The sequence below is a fragment of the Pinus tabuliformis genome, chromosome 8, assembly GCF_031772625.1.
Source record: "Pinus tabuliformis cultivar Carrire ecotype Pingquan chromosome 8, CPIR1, whole genome shotgun sequence".
In the NCBI taxonomy this organism is placed as follows: domain Eukaryota; kingdom Viridiplantae; phylum Streptophyta; class Pinopsida; order Pinales; family Pinaceae; genus Pinus; species Pinus tabuliformis.
In genome coordinates, this window is record NC_142294.1 from 1670408016 (window position 1) to 1670418386 (window position 10371).

The 10371-nt window shown below is 38.8% G+C and overlaps 1 protein-coding gene across 1 annotated transcript; it reads left to right on the plus strand.

Moving 5' to 3' along the window:
- The first annotated feature begins 2539 nt into the window (after window positions 1–2539).
- LOC149242596 (uncharacterized) lies at window positions 2540–5660 on the plus strand. Its single transcript, XM_089367704.1, has 2 exons — window positions 2540–5318; window positions 5470–5660. Exon 1 carries the CDS (start codon window positions 2836–2838, stop codon window positions 4918–4920), a length of 2085 nt encoding a protein of 694 aa, XP_089223830.1. The 5' UTR covers window positions 2540–2835; the 3' UTR covers window positions 4921–5318; window positions 5470–5660.
- Window positions 5661–10371: the final 4711 nt, after the last annotated feature.

Below are 10371 nucleotides of genomic sequence, written 5' to 3' on the forward strand. Positions count from 1 at the left end.
GCGGTGCTGCGCATCCGTTAGTGTCATGTTAGCCTCTCGGATCGTACTCTTCAGTCTCTGATCCAGATCCCAAGGGGTTTCTCCTGGCAACATCACAATCTCCTTGAACCCTATGATCGACTACGTTTCTGATTTTGGTCAACTAAACTCCTTGTTTAGTGCATCCCGGATCTCCGCTATTCCAGTATTGGGGTGATCGACAGAGTGCTTAATGTACAAAGTCAGCACGCGATCTTGTAGTGCACTTACCAGGATAGCCTTTTTAATATTCTTGTCCATAACTCCGTGCGCTTCCCACACTGCCCTTACTATGAACCAAAATTGTTCTGGATCTTCACTTCCTACTCCTTTGAATATAGGCAACTTGATCGCGTTTGCCATGCTAAACTTCTGGTTTGCGCACAGGTGTGCTAAGGCCACCTACGAACTCGTACCGCTTCTGATCCAATCAATCTTCAATTTCTGTAGGGTTCCAAACTTTCGACATCAAACATCCCTTAGGCAGATCCCGGTCCCGACAACGGAACCATTTGTTGGCTTATTGGGCCTTGACCCAGGTTCAGAAGAGTTATTAGCCAAACAAATCCCGCAGCTATTGGCTCTTTCGGCAACAGTCTACGGAGCGGGACTGAGGTCTCACCCGAGGTAACAGGGAAGGGTGCTGGAACCAGGTTTTCGCACCCTTGGGATGTCTTGATGTGGTCTGGAGGGGTCGCGAACCGTTTTGCGGCCTCGCGCCACTCTGTACTACTGTCGGGCTTCCGCGTAGATCTGCACAGGTGCGTTTTCTTATTAATGAATTTATTATAGAGTTATTCTACTTCTTATGGTCGTTAAGCAAACATTTAACAATATTACCCAGTGCACATCATTATCATTCATAAAGACAGGCTAAAACTCATATAACAGACGCATAAACCAGAATATAACCAGATCCGCAATAACTCAGAATCAATACAACGTTTTAGAACCAACTTATCTTTATTAATATCTTCGTTTTAGTACAATCTTCTTTCTATCCTGCGCACACAGCTGCAGGGCTCTGCGCACATAGCTACGAAGCCTCTATCTACCCACTAACACCCTTGACTCGAACTTACAGACGCAACACACCAATTACTTTCATCAACCCATAACACATCAGATCTAGTCAAAAATTGCTTTCTACCCTTAGAGCCTCGCTCTATTTATACATTTCCATGGTCCGCGTAGAGCCTCGCTCTATTTATACATTTCCATGGTCCGCGGACCATGGGCAGGCCGACTCACTTCCTATTATTTTACTTTATTTTTGGGCAGACAACCCCTTGACTCGACCAATTACATTTCGCGCTCCGCGCATTTCCGAAATTTACAATATTATTACCCTAACTTATAGGCCTCCACTACCCAACAGTGTACATGTTATGCAAGTACATACTTATCTTAGGAGTTTATTGGAGGCTATGCCAGATTAGAACAATAGTTTGTAGAGAGAGAGTTAAAAACTCAATCTTTTTTGGGCATTTTTAGGTAGAGTGGAAGAAGATATTGTAGTAGATGTAAAAAAATTTGGCCTCAAAATGAGACTGAATCAATAGAAAGATCCTTACACATTTCATTAAAAGAAATAAAAATACTATATGTATTATTAATGTTTTAATAAAATTTAAAATAAGGATAGTTTTATATATAGAGATGTGAAAATTATATAAATATAAATAATATTATTAAGAACCAACGTACATTAATTTTAAATTTGGATGTGCAATTTTTTTTTAAAGTTCTGCATTCAAAAATAAATTTACATCTTCAGAATTCTGTCTCTCGCTTGATAAATTTAAAGTATATACACTTTCATATTTTTTTTTGTTTTTGTTTTTAAATCATGCTCAATAGGTAGCTTGTTAAAGTAATCTTTACAAGGCCCAATATCAACCTTTATGCTACCACTGTAACATCAAGAATATTTAACTAGAATGGGCTATATCTAGGGTTGATGAGTACACCTTTACAAACTTTATCAATCAAATGGTTAAGAGAAAAAAATCCCATAAATAAAGAATCACATACACCAATTTAATATATAGCTTATTATAATTTTAAATTATTATTATTATGATAAAAAAATTATATATATATATAAAATTAATATTAAATAAAAGTAATGAATTTCATATAACTTATTATAGTTTTAAAATTATTATTATTATTTTGATAAAAAAATTATATATATATATATAATAAAAAAATTAATATTAAATAATAGTGATTCACTGAAATCTCACTGCAAAATAACTCATTACCAATTTTATCTCACAACTTTTAAATTTATATTAAATAATAATAATAATTTAGTAACTGTCATATTTATAGCTATATTTAGAAACAATTATGTTCCGTAACATAGACCATAATTTAAGAAAAGTAAGCATTATGCATCTCAATAATAATCCAACTAGTTTAGAAAAAGCGCAATTAACACAATTGAAAACTGAAATCAATGTAAGATGTCACAACTGAAAATTGAAATCAATCTTCGAACCTACACAGTAATTCAATTACAGATGCTGCAAGCAATAAAACTTTTTCTCGATCGCTGGTAAACGCACTGAAAATAGCATGGAGTGAATGGGGCAATCCTTTTTTTTTTTAAATTCAAAATTTCGCCAACGGAAGCTTTTATTCATTTATATCTCCATTGACCACTATTACGTACTGTTCGAAAAGGCTGAGACAGGAGTTTTATCACTGCTTCGCTTGTTGCGTACTGTTCCAAAAGGCTGAGGCAGTAGGTTTTAGGGTTTTAATGTATGCTCTATACAGCGGGTTTTAGATTGTTACTCACCCTACACAATGGTCATGGCGACAACTGCGAGGAGGAAGACGATGCTTTGCCTATGGAAGAAGAATTCACCTGCCCATACCATTCCGCAACAATACTTCCACACTTTCAATACCCCCGCAGACATGCACATTAAGTCATTATGTCAGGCTAACAGGATTCCAGAAGCAGTGTATATCTTCAAGCAGCTGCTTTCAGCTAAATCTAAATCCGTCCCCACTCTTATCACCTGCAGTCTTTTATTGAGCAGCCTAGTCAAACGGAATCGACATGAATCAGCATTGTCTGTTTATGCACTTATGATTGAAGCAGACATCGTGCCAGATTTAATAATTTTGAACATTGTCATCAATTGTTACTGTCAAACAGGTAGATTGGACTATGCATTCAAAGTGTTTGAAGGAATGGAAGCAGATGGATATACGCCAGATATCATAACCTTCAGTACCCTCATCAAAGGGCTTTGCAGGGTGGGCAGGATGGAGGACGCTCTCAAACTTTACAAGAAAATGCTGAGCAAGCGACAGGTTCCTGATCTTTATACATATAACACAATAATAGATGGGCTCTGCAAGGCAGGGAAAACGCGCGAGGCCTTCGGGTTGCTGGGCTTCATATTGCAAATAGGCTATGACCTCAACACAATCACATTTAACAGCCTCATCGATCCACTGTGCAAAGAAGGTAAGCTCGAAGAGGCCAAGAAACTGTTGTATCATATGTTAAAAGAAGGGCCTAACCCCGATGTTATCTCATTGACTGCTCTGATTGATGGTCTTTGCAAAAACGGCAAGGTGGACGAGGGTATGGAGTTTTTCTATGAAATGCCCAACAATAATATATATCCTAATGCCGTCACATACACTGTCCTCATAGATGGTTTATGCAAGGAAGGCAAATTGGACGACGCTAGGAAGCTCTTCTGTGAAATGTCCAACAAAAGCATATGCCCTAATGTTGTCACATACAGTGCACTTATTGACGGCCTCTCTAAAGAAGGCAAGTTGGATGAGGTTAGGGAGATTTTCTATGAAATGTTGAACAGAAACATATGCCCTAATGTTGTCACATACAATGCACTTCTGAACGGTTTCTGTAAGGCGGGCAAGTTGGACGAGGCTAAGAATCTTTTCTATGAAATGGCAAACAAAAACATTTGCCCTGATGTTATCACATACAATGCTCTTATAGATGGTTTTTGCAAGGAAGGCAAGTTGGAAGAGGCTAAAAAGCTTTTCTATGAAATGCCAAACAAAAACGTGTCCCCTGATGTGGTCACATACAATGCACTTATAGATAGTTTCTGTAAGAAAGGCAAGTTGGAGGAGGCTAGGAAGCTCTTCTATGAAATGCCCGAAAAAAACATATACCCTGATATTATCACATACAATATGCTTATTGATGGTCTCTCCAATGAAGGCAAGTTGCATGATGCTATGGAGCTGTTCTATGAAATGGCCAACAAAAATATATGCTCGGATGTTGTCATATACAATACACTTATTGACGGCTTTTGCAAGGAAGGCAAGTTGGAAGAAGCTAAGAAGCTCTTTTATGAAATGCCCAATAAAAACATATCCCATGATGTTGTCAGTTACAATGCGCTTATTGATGGTTTCTGTAAGGAAGGCAAGCTGGAGGAGGCTAGGAAGCTCTTCTATGAAATGCCCAACAAAAATATATATCCTGATATTGTCACATACACTGCATTTATTGATCATTTTTGCAAGGGCAGGCAATGGCAGGAGGCTACCAAAGTGCTCCATGAGATGTTGGATAAGGGGCACAATCCAAATGTTGTTACATACAATGCTCTTATTTCTGGTCTTTGCAAAGAAGGCGAGCTTCAAAAAGCTCTCCGGTTGCTAGATGTTATGGTCCAAGTAGGCCATCAGCCTAATCAAATCACATACACAACACTTATAAATGGGTTTTGCCAGGTGGCTAATCTGGAGAAGGCCAGGGAGCTCTTTCAAAATATATCAGAAAAAAATTGCAGGCCTGACGTAGTTAGCTATAATACATTAATATATAGATTCTGTAAGCATCACAGAACTGATGAAGCTCAACAAATCTTCAATGAGATGCCAAAATAGGGTTTAAGGCTTGATGTTGTTACATACAACACTCATTGATTGACAGACTCTGCAAAGTGGGTAATAATAAAGAGGCAATACAGTTATTTAAATAGATGAGGGATATTTGTCATCTACCCGGTATGACTACATAAATCAACCTTGTAGATGGACTATGCAAGAAGGCACAACTGAAGAGGCCAGTGGACCATTGCATGAGATCCTAAAGAGGGTTTGTCATGACACGATGACATATTCAGCAGCAAACAATAGCCTGTGTAAAAATATTGCTGAATTGCATTTGACAACCTTCACTAGCAGTGAGTGAATTGCAATTGATGAAGTGCAGGGATGATTTTGGCCTACCTGATAATGCCTGATAATGCAATTCACGGACCATTCCCTTTTAGCTGTCATGGGTAAGCATCCTTGAAATGATATCATTCATGGACCATTCCTTTTTTAGTCTTAAGATATTTTATTCGCAGCAAGGGCAGGTGGGTTCAATTACCTTTTCTGATAATCTATGGGCCCACATCCCAAACGGATGCAACGGCTTCTGGAATTCAGGGAACTTTTTCTCCATTTCTGCAGGGATCCTCAGGCATGGGGCCTCCAACATTGCAACTGCTGTCAAGCAGTACCCAGATGGAAAGCATGCTCTGAAAGGCCTGGTCAATGAAAATGTTGGTTCTACATGAAGACGGATGGTTGTAAATTTGGCATGGCGCCTGTATGATTTTGCTTGCTTCTTCCATCTTGTTCTGTTTTAATTTTTCTTTATAAAATTAGAAGTAGATCTTTCATGCCCAATCTTGCTTTGATGTTTGATATGATCCTAAGGGAGGCATATATGGTTGTATATTATATGACCCTGAGGATGTTATAATACAAATACTCAAAATATCATAAGAAACTAGAACTACACACCATGTACGCCAATGTAAGCATGAAGCACAACTCCATAATATAGATAAGAGAGGTAAGTTATATAATAACTCAAAGAATGGGAGAACCAACTTCAAATATCCAAATACATTCATACATCCAAATCACATGTCCTCAATAATGACCACATGATCTCTATATTGTAGGTTTTAACCCTGTACAATTAATTGTTATAAACAGATTTATAATAAAACATAAAAGATGCAATGACAAACACACACATTAACATGGAAATTTTACCTTGGAAACCCAAATTGAGAAAACCAAATGGTTTTTCAAAATATATGTATATATATATAACTTGTGGCATCCATAATGTAGAATTTATTTGAAATTCTGCAATTGCTCTAGTGAACAATCTAAAAACTAGTTTGTTTTCACTAGGACACAAAATTTCTCTACTTGTTTGCAGCGGAATAGGAACAGAAATAAACATAGTACCACAATGACAAAAACAATATTTTCTAGGAATCCAACTGGGAAAACCCTCTACTTGTTTGAGAATTTTATTGGTAGAAATTTTGAGCAATAGATCTCTTACAATACAACCTTGTTTCAATAGAAAACAATCTTGTTCTCTCTGCTTTTCCTAATTGCAAGAACCCTAATCATGCTTCCCTATTTCCTTGCGCACTTTTGGAGCCCCTAATTCCAGCTCACTTATCCTAAATCCTTGCGCATATGGAGTGTTGGAAATACAGAGAGGGGGGGTGAATCAATATTTCTTTTTACGATTGTTAATTATATCAGTTAGGGTCACTTTGTTACAAAACAAAAATGCACAATAGTCACAAAAATGTACAATAGAAGAGTAATTTTATTAATAAGAATGACAAGGACTCCGATCCTCTTTTACAGCAATACAAGTTCCAATTTGTACAATAACATTTATAATTCCTCCAGGGCTCCAACCCTAGACAAAGACTCCAATCTTCGATTTCAAACCAGGCTACAACCTGTACTATGCCAAGCTCCAACTTGGTCTTCTTGAGGACTCCAATCCTCTCAATGATTCAGGCTCCGGCCTGGTTTTCCACAAGGCTCCAACGTTGTGTGAGGTCTCCAATCCTCTAGAGCTCCCTCTCAATCTGCTCCAATTTTCAAGGTAATTTCAATGCTTCCTCAAGACTTCCAAAACCATCTTAAACAAGTCCCAAATGTCATCTCCAGAAGGTCTTCAAAGCATGTCTCCAAGAATGTCTTCAACCAAGGCAACGAGAGGGTCTTCAATGATCCTTCAATGAATGTCTTCAATAAGCTTCACAATGCTCTGGGGACTGCTTCAACAAGATCCCAAAATATTCAATGGCTACTGCAAGGGATCTTCAACAATTCTGTAGTTCAGCTCCAAAGATGATGGTCAACACCAGCAACTCTAGTAGGTGTCTCCAACACCTAAGCTGTCTTCTGCACAACTACTTCATTGGGGCTTTAATCATCCATCACGTCTCCATAAAGTGTCTCAAGGATGCTTCCACAAGCCTTTTCAACAAATACTCAATACAACTACTCAAATGCTCCAGCTAATGATGCTTCATCAACAAGCCTGCAAGATGCTCAATATGGTCTCCAATATGCTCCAAAGAAATTTTCAAAGTCAAAGCTCCAAGGGCAACGATGTATGCTCTAAGACTGCTCCAGAAGAGTCCTCACAAACAAGTCTTCAAGGTCACTTCACAAGTGATCCAAGTATCGTCAAAAGCTGCTTCAAAATTTCACTTCAAGGCCAGCTAGCTATAGTCCTTTTCAAGGGTCTGCTCCTTAAACAACTCCTCTTTACTGGTGTTTTCCAATGGTGTTTCTTCAACAACTCTTTTTCCAGGTGTACTCCTATGATGCTTCATCAACAACCCCTCTTCACATATATACTTCAATTGTAATTCTTCTTCCAACTGTCCTCTAAATGATGCCTAATGGATTTCCTTTTAAGAGGTGCCCAAGCTGCCAACCAAATGTCACAATACCAAACTGCTAGAAGTTAGCAAATACTCCACAGGTCTGAAATGATATTGCTAGCAACAGGTTCGGGGTTAAGTTTACAATGCAGAGAACAGGCCACATATCTGAGGATCATCCACTGCCATAGGTCTGAAGTAATTACTGCCACAGTGTCGAGTCAAGGTGTTGGTCCGAGCTTGAAGTCTTAAGGATCAAGGAATCCATAGTCCGAGTTTAAAACTGAGGAAATTCGAGCTCTGTTAGGGCCGAATTTTCACAATTTTCAGGACTGTTACAATGGGGGCCAGAGATTGCAGGCCTGTTGGAAGTTAGGGGTCCAAAAGACCTCAGGTTTGAAAGTTACAGGCCTCACAGGGCCGAGATTACAGTCCTAATTATTGGGCTCCACAATCCAAGGTTAAGCTCTGGTCAGTCACAAGGCCAAGGTGATCCTTCTCCACAGTCCGAGGTTAAAGTCACGGTGTAAGGAATGTTATGCTGCTTGCCACAGTACGAGATTGTAGGGAATGTTAAGCCACAGATCCACAGTTCTGGTACAGGTCTGAGAGTCCACTGTTCTGGAGTTATAGCCCAAAATCCTTCATAAAAGTAGACCAATATAATCAATGACTTAGCCCAAAATCCTTCACTGAAATAGCCTAGATTTGTCACCAAAAGAAGCCCACAATTTTTCCTATAGAAGCAGTCTGAATTTCTCTACTGAGGGAGACTGAATTCTCCTCAGAAATACCTTAGAATTATCACAGTAAATGCCCAATAAACCTTCATAGACATGGCCTGAAATTCTCCTCTGCAGCAGTGTTCCAAATTCTTCTTTGTTCTCACTCTTCTTCACTTAACCTTCACCAAATTGGGTGCTCAATTGAGTAGTCCGAATTTGTATTTATACACATTTCTCACTTGCCAAGAGACATGTCTGTTGGGAAGAGAGCCGATTTTTGTAGGCTTGACAGTTTGAGTTTTTTTCACTTCAAAAGTCAAAATCTCCTCAATAACAAGGAGTAAGAGGGCGAGTTCGGAGTGAGTACTCATTGGAAAGGGCTACAAGCCCTCTACAAGCTAGTGCAAACATCTTCCCAAGAAATTGTCTCTATTGTCAATGATATCAATTTTTCTTCCATAAGAATGTCTTCCATAGCAGCCCTGTTTGAGGGTTTCTCCATGCTGCTAGGGTTTTATCATATGGCTTGAAAAATGCTAGGGCATCTTCTTCATAGAACTAGGGTTTCTTTCCATATATGTTTATCCATCAGACATTATTGCCATTCATTAGACCTTGCTTCAACAACTCTAGGTCTTGCTAACCTTCTAGGGCTATATGATCCTTCTAAGGCTTTTCAACCTTCTTGGGCTTGCCATCATCAACCTTCTAGGGCTTGCCATCATTAATGACACCATTTACATGGAGCTTGCTTCAAGAACGTTGGATATCATATTGACATCAATGACAACCTTATCCCATAGGAAGCTCCAATTCTTTAGGGAATTCTCCTTAATTCATAGCGTAAATCCCAAGGAAATTCTCCTATATCAACCGCGCACAAGTTTCTCCTTAGTAAGCCCTTCCCACACACAAGCTTTTGCACACAAAATCATGCTCTCTATTGCCTTGTCTGACCAACTCATGCCCACAAAACAATGATCAATTTTGTGCCTGCATCCTCCTTGTAAGCAATTCACATTAGCTAAATCTGGCAAGTTTATTTTTGGAAGTCGAACTTGTGATTGTTGAGTTAACGAAGTCCAACTGACTCATGCAACTCCCCTCGCCTCGATTTAGAACTTGAGACTGAATCACTTGTCTTTTCCAATTCTAACTCACACTAGAAGACAAAAAACTAAGCCTTCCACCCTTGCACATCTATCAAATTGCTTCATGAACTATCCTAATTTATAGGAACTCATCCTAACTTTTAGGAACTCGTGCATGCTATAAGGAAAAAGTGGTTGTGGTCTCTTTGACTAAAGCACAAGTCAAAGAAGGACTTTTCTCGCTACTACTTTCAACACATAAACCACCAATCCATTTATCTTGGATTAGCATACAATCATAGTTCCTTAACTAAACTACAAAACCATTGGCTAAACCACTATGCACAACAAAACTGCTAAAGGCCAAAATTGTGTACCGAAAACGGTAAAAAACAAATCCACAAAACCTCTCAATATTTTTTTTGGGGGGATTTCCCCTAAAACTCCATGAATAGGAGGGGCTTCCCACCTCCCCCAGTTGTGCTCAATGCAACGTACTGTGTGTAGGTGGTTGTGCAAAGAAAATAACACATACCCAACATTCTACCTATTGAAAATGGTTGTTATTGATGTTAAAGGTTGTCCAAATGCAAGAGAAGATTACATAGCCAAATAATACATTTCAAGACCTTTCCAATGATATATGGCATACCCTCTAACTCATCATGGTTGAGGAGATATGAATTTTGAATTTATTACCCTGCCAAACACAAGTTGACCCAGTTAAAACCTTGACTTTGGGGTCTCCTTTGACCAAATCCTGCCAAACCAGTCAAGTGAGTCAACCCCGTTCACACTAGCCCTTACCCCCGT

What these genes read in the sequence shown, in the direction of transcription:
- LOC149242596 (XM_089367704.1), top strand. Translation starts at nt 2,836, where the DNA reads ATGGTCATGGCGACAACTGCGAGGAGGAAGACGATGCTTTGCCTATGG.